This window comes from Rosa rugosa, chromosome 2, assembly GCF_958449725.1.
Source record: "Rosa rugosa chromosome 2, drRosRugo1.1, whole genome shotgun sequence".
NCBI lineage: Eukaryota > Viridiplantae > Streptophyta > Magnoliopsida > Rosales > Rosaceae > Rosa > Rosa rugosa.
In genome coordinates, this window is record NC_084821.1 from 66,060,321 (window position 1) to 66,073,366 (window position 13,046).

Below are 13,046 nucleotides of genomic sequence, written 5' to 3' on the forward strand. Positions count from 1 at the left end.
TAGCTTTATGAGATGTGTATGAGACCCAAGCATAGTACAATTAACCAATTAGTAGAACAACATTTTATATGTTAACATCAGGCTAAATTTCCAAACAAGTCATTTTTATGTCTCATCACTTGTCATCATTTTGAAGTTTGAAATGTATCAAATATTTGCAACTCTAACGTTTCGGGATTTTCCTTTTATCAAATGAAAGAGTTTTGAATTGAACAATTAGATTTATAAAATTTAATTTTGATGATTCCACAATAGTTCAAAAGTTAAATTTTTTAAAGATAATGAATTTGCCATTTAGGATAAAATAGGCAAATGTGACTCAAGTTGTGGACGACTTTATAGTTTATAGTTCATATGGAGTCGGTCAACTATACATGTAGCAAGAGAAATTCATTTTGAAAAATAAAACAATTAAGACCTAAATCTTTTATCCATCTTGCTAGCTAAATAATAGAATGGGCTTGATTTATTGATATCTTAAGCCAAACCCCAACAGTATTAGTAGCAACACCTCCACCAGAGAAGAAGAGAGCTTGGTAGTGGCAGAGATGGCGACGGACCCAAAATTAAGACGGCTTATTCAAATTGAGGGCTGAATTCCTCTTTCAGCTGGTTATAAAATTAATAAATTGCCCGAATCATAGAATATTACTATCGGTGTCACGAAGAGATATGTTTTTAGATCTCGCATTTTAAATTCTTCTCCTTTTTTATTTTTATTTTTTCTAATACATAATGCTACCCTAGTTTAGGTTTGAGGAGAAGTGAATACCTTTTTCCACTTCTTCCGAATTATAGTTATAAGTATGTATTTTTGTGAAAGTTACAGACATCGCAGCTAGTCAGTAGTGAGTGCGCTTTTGTTTCCTGGCTTTCATCTTAGGTTTTGGATTGTCATTTGTTAACAATCCCGTACTTATATCTTGTATATGTATCTGTTGTGAATAAAGTCTCACAATCATTTCTTCTAAAAAAAAAAAATAATGCTAATACATATATAACCAGATGTGTTTAATGATTGACCGCTTGTATTTGTATGCAAAATTTCTAATTCAAGTTGAAATGTACAAAATAGATCGTACTTTTCTTAATCTTGAAAGAGAGGAGATGAAGCTCTAGAAAGTGACTCTTTGAACTAGTCTCATAGCCATCTATCTCTATAGCATCCCTCAATTCCTGCTTCTTCGTGTCCTTCTTTTCGTTCTTGATAGCACAGGAAAGAGCCTGTTTTTGGTCTTTGGCCGTCTCTTCTTCTCTTTCGATCTTTATCAAAATGCCGATCGACTAAAATGTTCTTTATTTTAATGTTGTGTAATCAAGTATTTAAAGACTAAAGTGAAAAATAAATCTAAACGTAAGTGATTAAAGTAATATTCTTAAAAATAGAGTCCGAGTCAAAATTAAATGAGGAAGGTGATGAGAGGATTAGAGGGGGGCTCAATTTGTCGACATCTTAAGCCCAACCCCAATAGTAGGAGTAGCACCACGAGTCCACGACCACCTCCACCAGAGAAGGAGAGAGAGCTCGTATTGGCGGAGATGGCGACGGACCCAAAACCAAGACGGCTGAGGGGTCACAAGGCCACCGCCACGTGTTGTATCGCCTCAGTTGCCACCCCTGGCCTCGTTGCCACTGCCGCCGAGGTAATATCTTTTTGCCTGAAAACTTTTGTCATCAAAATTTAGTCGGTGTTTCTTTGCACATGTATGACAAGACAACTTGGGTGAAATCTTGGTGTTGTTTCTGTTTTTATATGTAGGATGGTTGTGTTTGCTGGTTTGATATGAGATGCAAAGAAGTGATAGAGACTATGGAGGTGGGAAATGAAGCTGTTACATCGTTATGCTTCAAGCCAGGTTTAAGAAATCTTAGACCTTTATGTGTTTATGTGAGTCATTTACCAGATTACAATCCAAAGTTTGAAACTCTAATGTTGTTGGTCGAATCAGGGAATGAAAATGTGGTTTATGTGTCATCCGGGAAGGAAGTTAAGAACTTTGATGTGCGTCTGGTAAGTTATCAAATCTCATTGTCTCTGTGTTTGTTTCGGTGTGTTTGAGGTTGTTGCTTGTTGAATGTTGGAGTTTGTTTGTTTCCATTTTTGGAAGGGGAGTTCTTGCTCGTGGAAGGTGCTGGAGAGTTTTGAGTATAATAAAGAGGAGATAAATCAGGTACCGGATTCGGCCAGACACTGCTTTTGATTACTTTCTTAAGCTTTAGTTATATTCAATTTCATGAGCTTATGTTAAGGATTGTTCGTGATTGACTGTGTAGATTGCATGCAGCTCTAAGGCTTCTTTTCTTGCTGCTGCCGATGATGGCGGTGATATTAAGGTCCCTTGTTGTTACCCCTCTTGCAGTTATTCGTTAATGTGTGATTTGTAAGCTGTCTTATAATGTAGTTCTGTTATAATTTCAGCTGCTTATTGTAATCACAATGGCAGATTGTTGACATTCGCCAGCAGCGCATTTACAAAACATTAAGAGCTGATACTGGTCATACAAGTGTATCCTTTTCTGTTTGGATATTTAAGCATTTCCTTTTTGTTCTTCTTTGAAGTATGTTATTCAATGAAGTAGTAGTTTTTCTCTTCTTTTTTTCCTTAAAAATAAAAGTATTTCAAACAGCTTATAAACCTAGAATCTTCCATCCCATTGCATTCTGTCTATCCTGGAACTCCCTTGTATTGTATCACCTTGATCATATAAGATAGATATGTAGCAGCGTGCAATTTCTCCCTTGGAGACCTTGGGAAGGTATATCTAGAAGATTTTCATTAATCTCCATCTCATATAGTAAAGAGAACAAACTGCCTGGGGTCTTACAACTTGTGTATAGAATTGAATCAAGTCGGTTCAGAAAAAGCCATGGAAAAATTGATCCTATACCAGTAGCAACAATTGTGTTGATGGCTTCTGCTTTTGCAATGTTCCAGTACATACTTGTTAATTCTTACTATCAACATATAAACATGAGAGCAGAGGCATTTTATTCTTATTGCCCACATGAGCATACTCACATTTCCAACAAGGAAAAATATGTTTTCCATGAAGTACAGTTTATACTTATATTCAGTTTACGAAAACCAATCAAGTGCTGGCACAGAGTTAGCCGATGCTTATTCCCCAACTTCATACAATAGTATATATTAGCTCAATTTACATATATGCATATGCTATATCAATTCTGCATATTGAATTATTGAATTTAGTTGGCACTAATTAGGAGGAGTGGCTTGTTGGCATTATACATCTATGCAGTACTTTTAAGTGGATCTTTGAGTGTCTCTTATTCTGTTAGAATGTTACCAATATAGAGTAACTTTTTAGCTGCATTGGAAGTCATGTGTTGGGTATATTTAGGATTTCCTTAGGCAGATGGATATATGTTTGTGTCAATCCAGCAAAAATTTGTCTCGTTCTAATCACAAACAATTGAATACCAACTTCTGTGCTGGGTTATCATGAGCAGTTATTACTGGAGGTCTCGATTCGAAGCTAGTGATGTGGGACTTTTCCAAGGGGCGCCCAAACAAAATAATAAATTTTGGTAAGTACCTATCTTCTCTGCCGTTTAACTTGGTCGATATAATTAGAATGACATTCAATTACAATTGGAATTGTTCCTTGTTTGTTGTTTAATTTTTCGTACCTATTCTTCACTGCAGGTTTGTTTGATGTAAATAATGGTGGTGAGCAGTGTCTTAATCCTGCCTTTGTCCATGCAATAGCAGTTCCAGAAATTGATATGCTAGACAAATCAGACAAGGTTTGTGTTGTGGCTCGGGGTGATGGTGCAGTTGACGTGATTAATGTTGAAGCTGAACTTGATTCTGTAAGGTCGAAAGGTTCTACAAAACCTCGGAAAGGATCTCAATCAAGATCCAAAAACACCGATCTGGAAATCCAAGATCAAAATAGAAGGAATAGATTGCATTTGGATTACTCATCAGGCGGTCATACTGCTGCTGTGTCTTGCGTGTAAGTAATAGACTTAAATGCAGTGCACGATTACTTAATACACTTACTTGACTAATTGATATCCTTCAGGGCATTTTCGTTATTTGGGGAAAGAGGAAGATTTATAGTTTCAGGCGGAAACGACAGGCTGGTAAAGGTCTGGGATTGGACCAGGTATCTTGATGCAGAACAAACTAGCGGCAGTGGTGATCTTCTACATTTGAATATCGACCACAGCAAAAAAGTGAGTGATTGTTGCAATATCACATATTCAATTTTCCTTGTTATTTGAGGTGAAGCTTCTCATCATTGATTGATGTCTTGGCAGGTCAACTGGCTGTGTACCACTCCAGGTGATGTGGAAAACCTAGTTGTTTGTGATACAACTAAGGTGGTAAAGGTCTACTCTGTTGCATAGATGAAGCCGCCCAATCATTTTCAATTTTCACCACAAGCTCCAAATCGTAAAGTTAGGAACCAATGATCTATGGAAAACTGAATTCTGAGTTTCTGACTCTCTCCCCAAATTTGTCTACTGTACATCTTGTGCTAAAAAAATGCTCTTCTTGATCCCCATTATCAGCCTGCTGGACTTGACCGAGCAACCTTTAGTTTCAGGGCTCACCCCCATATAGGTTTATACAAATGCTATTTATCAGTCTGTAAGCCTGCAATCTGTCACTGTATGACATGTTATTTCTTTTGTTTAGAGAGGTTATGCTGTCTCGGTTAGTGTTTAGAGAGGTTATGCTGTCTCAATTTATCTGAATTAATTGAGAAAGGCAATATAGTTGTTAGAACTCTCGACTCTCATTGGAACATTGTGTTCTGTGACTTCTATCTTGTAGTTAATAGCATTTACATTTCTGAAACGAACAAAACTGAAGCTAGATATATCACAAATTACCATGATGTTGCTACTATACTACTATAGCCAATCTGAATCATGCTGGAATGCTCTAAATTGCTCTAAATGACCAATTTTACGTTGGATAATATTCATGCTGCAAGATAACCCCTATTGCTCCAAAAATTCTAGAACGTACCACTGGAAACCACAGTTGTGGTAACTCGTTTGATAAGGATTCTTTGTAGTTGTAGGGTCGTGCTTCGCGACTTGTTTCTTTTGGGTTTTTGTTGAGAAAGACAAGAAGGTGGTCTGTAGGTTTTTGACGTGACTCCCCCAACCGCAACTTAACTTAGACTTCCCGCAAAAATTTCAAATCCTTATTGTTTAGGCAAAGCCATAAAGAAATTCACAGACACCAACAGCCCAACTTCCACACCCTTCCAACCACCACACTCCACCTCCTCCTCTCTCCATAACACAAATGGAGTTTTGGGTGTATCGTATAAAACCAGCAAGAACACGAAGATTGACAAGCAGAGGGAGACAGACTAAGGTATTGGGTTTCCAAGGAAAACACCAATATCAAAATGATGCAATCTGAGGATCATCATCATCATCTATGCAGTACCTGTGGTGATGCCAATGGGGAAGTGTTTGTGGCTTGCCATGAATGCAATTCCCCTATTTGCAGGGCCTGTTTTGATGAGGATGTCAAGGAGGGGCGCAAAGTTTGCTTGCAGTGTGGCACTGCCTATGATGGTATCTCGTTTACTTGGATTTCTCTATTCTATGTTCATGTTTCAGAAGTTCAAATCTGCTTGCTTTTTGGGATTATTTTTTTTTGAGACCCGCAATTTAGTTTATGAAGATTATTGGTTATATTCGAGAAATGTTGTGATAATAGTACATGGAACATGGAAAGTTTGGACTTTTAAGTTAAAGATCGAAATTGCTTATTAAGATACTGACTTGAAGGGAGTTAAAATCAATGATCTTATTTCTCTTTTCCTTGCTTTGAGATGTTATTTATGCGTCTATGTATGCAAAGTTGGGTTACTGCATGTGCTTTTTGTATATTGGAAATGATAAAAGGAAAGAAGAAAACCAAAATTTGCAGAAAGTTCAAGTATTCTGCAATTTTGTTCTTTTGATTTGAAAATAGTTTTCAGAAGTGGGTAAAAAATGGGCTTAACTGGTCTAGATTGACATCTACCTTTTCTATGGTATGCTACTCGATCACTATAATTTCTGATTCCCATCATTTCTGAGCTATTTGATGCCTTTTGAATTCTTCAGAGAAGTCACTGGCTGAGCACGAAACAAAGGTATCCGGCACCCGATCCACAGTGGCATCTCACCTGGATAATGCTACGGTATGAATGTCCATCTATAGTGGAAGGAGATAATTTTTTTCTTGATACTTGGTTTTTTAAGATTGATAGGTTTCCTACTGCTTGCTAGTACTTACATTCATTTTAACAGGATGTTGGAATTCATGCTAGACATGTCAGCACTGTGTCTACAGTGGATAGTGGTGAGTTGTATACTCTTTCCTTGCATGGTTTTAGTCCCCTTGTCTAATTCCCAACAATCAGTAATTGATTTTCAACTTTTTATGTTTGAAGAATATAATGATGAATCTGGGAATCCAATATGGAAGAATCGAGTAGAGAGTTGGAAGGATAAAAAGAGCAAGAAGAAAAAGGATGCGGCTAAGGCAGAAAAGGTGGCTGAAATTCCACCTGAGCAGCAAATGGCAGATAATCTGTAAGTACTATTAAAACTTGGGTGGCTTATTTAGTAAGAACAAGTGTGTGATTTGAATCATGGTCTTTTTTGCAGTGCCCCAGATGCTGCGCAACCACTTTCAACTGTCGTTCCACTTCCATCTAGTAAAATCACACCATACAGGATTATAATAATTACACGACTGATCATTCTTGGTCTCTTCTTCCATTATCGAGTCACAAATCCTGTTGATAGTGCTTATGGTCTATGGCTCACTTCTATCATATGTGAGATCTGGTTTGCTTTTTCTTGGGTGTTGGATCAGTTTCCTAAGTGGTCTCCAGTTAGTAGGGTTACATATATTGACACTTTATCGGCCAGGTATTTATTTTAACTATGATACCAAATGGTTTGTGAATGCATTACAAAGATGATGTGTGAAATGGTTGTATACCTTTGCTTGGCAGATTTGAAAGAGAGGGTGAGCCTTCTCAGCTAGCTCCTGTGGATTTCTTCGTGAGTACAGTCGATCCATTGAAAGAACCACCCTTGATCACTGCCAATACTGTGCTTTCCATTCTTGCTATTGACTATCCTGTGGAGAAAGTTTCCTGCTATGTGTCTGATGACGGTGCTGCCATGCTTAGTTTCGAATCTCTTGTAGAAACATCTGAATTTGCAAGAAAGTGGGTTCCATTCTGCAAAAAATTCTCGATTGAACCACGTGCACCTGAGTTCTACTTCTCACAGAAGATTGACTACTTGAAGGATAAAGTGCAACCCTCTTTTGTGAAGGAGCGCAGAGCAATGAAAGTAAGCACCTAAAGGCTGAAGAAGGATTATATCTTACTTATAAGGATACAATGACTCTCTCTTAATGTATTATACATATCTTAATGCTTTCAAATTAATAATAAGTTACATACTTTACAGAGAGACTATGAGGAGTTCAAAGTGAGAATGAATGCTTTGGTAGCAAAGGCTCAAAAGACACCAGAAGATGGCTGGACTATGCAAGATGGAACACCTTGGCCAGGAAATAACTCACGTGACCATCCTGGCATGATCCAGGTTAGTCAACCTACAGTTTGTTTAGTTCAGTTTCTGAAATTGTGCCATTTCGTAAATGTCATACTTCTTTATTGAAATCTATGCTCATTGATTATCTAAAAATATTTGTCAAGGTTTAGACAAGGATCACTTGATATAACTTCTCTTCCTCACCTTTCTCAGGTTTTTCTTGGACATAGCGGCGCCCTTGACATTGAGGGAAATGAGCTTCCTCGATTGGTTTATGTCTCCAGAGAGAAGAGACCTGGGTACCAACACCACAAGAAAGCTGGTGCTGAAAATGCTCTGGTAAGTATATATACTTTAATAATAACCCATGAAAGTGCTATGAAGTTTCCCTTGAGCTTGAATGATTGGCTTGATGCAGGTAAGGGTGTCTGCAGTTCTCACAAATGCCCCATTCATCCTCAATCTCGACTGTGATCACTACGTTAACAACAGCAAGGCAATTCGTGAGGCAATGTGCTTCTTGATGGATCCACAAGTTGGTAGAGATCTATGTTATGTGCAGTTTCCTCAGAGATTTGATGGCATTGATCGAAGTGACAGATATGCCAATCGCAATACAGTTTTCTTTGATGTTAGTGCAAAGCTCTCATACCTGTTTACTTTTACTAGTAACCTCCTGCACAGTTGAAAGGAATTGTGAAAGTTTTGAAAATCTTTAAATCTGTAATTTCAGGTTAACATGAAAGGACTGGATGGCATTCAAGGACCGGTATATGTGGGGACAGGTTGTTGTTTCAATAGGCAGGCACTTTATGGCTATAGTCCTTCTATGCCAAGCTTATCCAAGGCATCGTCCTCATCCTGTTCTTGGTGTGGCTGCTTCTCTTGTTGCTGCCCCTCCAAGAAGCCAACTAAAGATCTGTCAGAGGCTTTCCGAGATGCAAAACGAGAGGAGCTTGATGCTGCCATTTTTAACCTCAGGGAGATTGAAAGTGAGTGTAATCTTTCAATGAAGCTGGATTTGAAAAAATGTTTTGTAAAGCTTTCAGTATATATAACATAACTTTTGGGATTTATTTTGCAGACTACGATGAGTATGAGAGGTCAATGCTGATGTCCCAGACCAGCTTTGAGAAAACTTTTGGCTTATCAACTGTATTTATTGAGTCTACACTAATGGAGTATGGAGGAGTCGCTGAATCTTCCAACCCATCACTATTAATCAAGGAGGCAATTCATGTCATTAGCTGTGGTTATGAAGAGAAGACCGCATGGGGAAAAGAGGTAGGAATGTTGGTTACAACTATATTGGTGTGGTTCTTGAAGTTTCTGAAACATATGAATGAATTATAGCATGCCTATCGATGAATATGATACTAGTCTTGATTGTAATTTACATTGTGGCCATATGTACTAATTATTGTACTCAAATGATTTATACTCTTCTTTCTCAGATTGGTTGGATTTATGGATCAGTCACTGAGGATATCTTAACTGGTTTCAAGATGCACTGCCGTGGATGGAGATCAGTTTACTGCATGCCCTTGAGGCCTGCATTCAAAGGTTCAGCTCCCATTAATCTTTCTGATCGTCTGCACCAAGTCCTCAGGTGGGCACTTGGATCTGTGGAAATCTTCCTCAGTAGACATTGTCCTCTCTGGTACGGGTTTGCAGGAGGCCGCCTCAAGTGGCTTCAGCGCCTGGCATACATTAACACCATTGTTTACCCCTTCACATCCCTCCCTCTCATCGCTTACTGCTCGCTGCCTGCAATATGCCTTCTCACAGGAAAATTCATCATCCCAACAGTAAGTTTGTTCATGCTTCATTTTTACTGACATAAAAAGAAAGAAAAGGTGCGTTTCCAATCATCAGATGCAATGGTGAAATTAGAAACTTGGCAGTCACATTAGTTGAGTTAAAATAACTGTTGACCAGCAAAATTAAGGCCACATTAACTTTGCTTCTATGTCAAGGCATTAGCATACACAACTTACTTTGGATCATTATTGTAAATTGATGCAGCTTTCGAATCTGGCAAGTGTTTTGTTTCTTGGCCTCTTCCTCTCCATCATTCTCACTAGTGTCATTGAGTTGCGGTGGAGTGGTGTCAGCATCCAAGACTTGTGGCGTAATGAGCAGTTCTGGGTCATAGGAGGTGTTTCAGCCCATCTCTTTGCTGTCTTCCAAGGTTTCCTCAAGATGTTGGCTGGTGTGGACACCAACTTCACTGTCACATCTAAAGCGGCCGAAGATGCAGACTTCGGAGAGCTCTATATGATCAAATGGACTACACTTCTGATTCCCCCAACTACACTCCTCATTGTGAACATGGTTGGTGTTGTTGCTGGATTTTCTGATGCACTAAACAAGGGTTATGAAGCTTGGGGGCCACTATTTGGCAAGGTTTTCTTTGCCTTCTGGGTGATTCTTCATCTCTATCCATTCCTCAAAGGTCTCATGGGACGCCAAAACCGGACTCCAACCATTGTTGTTTTGTGGTCAATTCTGTTGGCCTCTGTCTTCTCTCTTGTTTGGGTCAGGATAAATCCATTTGTGAGCAAAGTCGATAACTCAGCCCTTACTACAGACTGCATTTCCATCGACTGTTAAGTCAGTTGCCATAACCCAAAGATTTCCATAATTTTTGGATATTCATTATAGTTTTTTTGGCTGCGACAGAGGTTAGAGGTGTAAAAGAGATTCGAACTCTAATCTTAGCAAGGAAGATAAATGCTCTCTGTCACTAGAGCTATAACTCTCTACGATTTCGTTATATTTTGAATGAGAGGAAATCAAGATTTCTGGGAATCACATGTTCATTTCTTTGTGGATCTACCAGACAGATTTTTTTTTTTGGTTAGAAAGATGTGTAATGGATTTTATTTTTGGGTTTGAATTAAGCATTTCTGGAGCAATATCAATGTAAAAAGAGATTGTAATTGTTCTTCCAATTCCATGATACGAATCGACAAGTATCATGTGCATTTGTATCACCTAGTCCAATCACTTCTCATTTTTGCATTTAAATTCCCAAAGGACATTAGCTGAACCATCACTTTCTTATGATATTTGTTTTTTTGGGAATGACTTTCTTATGATATGACAAGGACTTAGTAGCCATGTCTTAATGGAACATGAGAGGGTATTACAGAGGTTATAATGATCATCCATATTATTGTTTTATAGTGGGGATGATGACAGATATGATCATGGTGTAGGGCCTTGCTAGAGCTTCCTAATTATGGTTTCCTTGTCCAACTACTTAATTGTGGGTTTTTGTATCCTTTATACTGGTTGTAATTATGGTTAACCAGCACATTTTTGTGATCAAATCCCTCTTTCTTTTTTTTTTCCTTTTTTTAGACAATGATCAAATCCCTTTTTACACTAATTTATGTTTTTGAGACAACTGTGCACTTTTGGTTTGGTTTTAAGTGTAAGTTTAGTTTATATTAAGGGCACATTCGAGTCTTCAAATTCATAGCAAATGTGTGACAATTTTTATTAGAAGTTTGTGCTGATAAATATATTGTTGGAAAATGTGTATCCTTATTTATTTTTTTATGTGAGATTATTGTCAAAATCTATCATTTTGTGTCCCATTTTAATTAATGAGTTCTTGACCCAAAGCACCAAAATGAGATAAAATTGTCCCACTTACCCAAGTAAGAGATTTTTATTCCCTCTTACCCGATTTAAAATAAAATAACAACTTTGCCCTCCATCTAATTAATGAATTACATCTATGCCATCAAATTCTCTCTCTTCTCTCTATCCCTCTGCGCGCGATCTGCACTTTCTCTCCTCTCTCTCTCTCTCTCTCTCTCTCTCTCTCTCTGCCGCCGTCAGATTCAGACTCTGCCGCCGGTCTCACCGAGCTCGCCACGTCGCCGGAATGGTTTGGGTCATGATGCAGAAGACGCAGAACCGGCGGAGGCCAGGAGATTTCGTCGGAGCCGGTTTTGGACATCGTCTCCGAGCGCCGGTTATGGACAGAGGCGACGCCGGTTATAGCAATCGTCTCTGAGCGCCTCCGCCGATGCTTCACCGCCTGCGATACCGTCAACTGCACTGGCTCTAGCTCCGACAATCCCAATGCCGGCGACCGACCGAGTCCAGTTTGGCAGGGTTGCAGCTTTGGCATAGTTTCGAGCCAGGTTCACGAAGGGATCTTACCAAAAAAAAACAAAAATCAAACCAGCAATTTTGATTTGATTATCATGTCTTTCATGCAAACAACGATGCAAAGCAAACCTCAGCTTTTGTTTTTATTTTTTTTTATGACAAAATACTTTGGTTGAATACTGTTTTGGACGTTTTGGACTATAGAGTGAGAAAATGGGGGCAGAAGGCCCCGAAAGAAAGAAAAAAGGTTTTATTAGATGGGGGAATAGACGTCTATTGGGGGGCAATAGACGTCTATTGAGGGATAATAGATGTTTTGAATTGATGTAATATCCTCTCTTTTTTCTTTAATTAAAGTTATATTTGTGTAATTTTAGAAAAATTAGTTCTCATTTCGGTAATCGAAACGTCTATTGGGGGGCAATAGACGTCTATTGGGAGGCAATAGACGTTTTGAATTGATGTAATCTCCTCGTTTTTTTTCTTTAATCAAAGTTTTATTTGTGTAGTTTTAGGAAGATTAATTACCATTTCGGTAATCTAAATGTCTATTGGGGGGCAATACATGGCTGATAGTCGTCTATTGGGGGCCAATAGACGTCTATTAGGGGGCAATAGATGTCTATTGGGGGCAAAAAAACTTTCCGGTGAGATTTTCAGCAAATTCCTATGGGCGGCAGCCGGTGACCGGAATCCGGCGACCGGTGTTCGGATTCCGGAGAAAGTTGACCGGATTCCGGCGGCCGGTGACGGGCTCCGGCGAAGTCTCCTATGGTTTCTCTCTCTCTCTCTCTCTAAGTAACAAAGGGGTGAGGGGTAAAATGGTATTAAAAAAAAATTAAAAACAAAAAAAAAATCTTAATGGGGTATTAGGGAAGACTCCCTTAGAGTGTATTGGGTAAGAGAGAATTAAAAAAACTTAATGGGGTAAGTGGGAAAAAAATCCCTAGAAATAGGGTAAATGGACAAAACCCCTTAATTAATTTTATCGACGAATAATTTTTTTGGGGCTTATTAGATTGGGCATCATGAGTATAGGTCTAGTCCGCCTAAGCCTGGGACTAGCTCTGGTCTATATATTTTTCACATCTCAATATGTTTAGAAATTGACAATCTTAGTCTCCGCTTATCAATGCCTACAATTTACATGATTTTGTTATATTATCTCTGTATACATAATAAATCTCATCATTCCTTCAACTTCAATAGCCATCTTTAGCATCAAAACACCAGATTGACAACAATGATCGAAATTGCTAACAAAATCAAACACATTGACCAAAAGTTTCCTACACTAAAGATGCAATTCACAGAATCAAACAATAAATTATCATTATCATTATATGCTATAGTATAGAA

At 38.4% G+C, this 13,046-nt stretch overlaps 2 protein-coding genes across 2 annotated transcripts; both read left to right on the plus strand.

The window, feature by feature from the left end:
- Positions 1-1,239: 1,239 nt before the first annotated feature.
- LOC133729427 (uncharacterized) lies at positions 1,240-4,833 on the plus strand. Its single transcript, XM_062156955.1, has 11 exons — positions 1,240-1,644; positions 1,761-1,857; positions 1,951-2,012; positions 2,110-2,172; positions 2,276-2,335; positions 2,446-2,508; positions 2,716-2,758; positions 3,474-3,551; positions 3,670-3,982; positions 4,052-4,205; positions 4,290-4,833. Exons 1-11 carry the CDS (start codon positions 1,405-1,407, stop codon positions 4,377-4,379), a joined length of 1,263 nt encoding a protein of 420 aa, XP_062012939.1. The 5' UTR covers positions 1,240-1,404; the 3' UTR covers positions 4,380-4,833.
- Positions 4,834-5,319: 486 nt separating this feature from the next.
- Positions 5,320-10,513, plus strand: LOC133729425 (cellulose synthase A catalytic subunit 8 [UDP-forming]). The gene is made up of 13 exons (XM_062156953.1): positions 5,320-5,570; positions 6,108-6,184; positions 6,294-6,345; positions 6,437-6,578; positions 6,654-6,920; positions 7,007-7,352; positions 7,473-7,610; positions 7,773-7,898; positions 7,978-8,190; positions 8,293-8,551; positions 8,644-8,843; positions 9,014-9,367; positions 9,585-10,513. The coding sequence occupies exons 1-13, from the start codon at positions 5,399-5,401 to the stop codon at positions 10,170-10,172; spliced, it is 2,934 nt and encodes a 977-aa protein (XP_062012937.1). The 5' UTR covers positions 5,320-5,398; the 3' UTR covers positions 10,173-10,513.
- Positions 10,514-13,046: the final 2,533 nt, after the last annotated feature.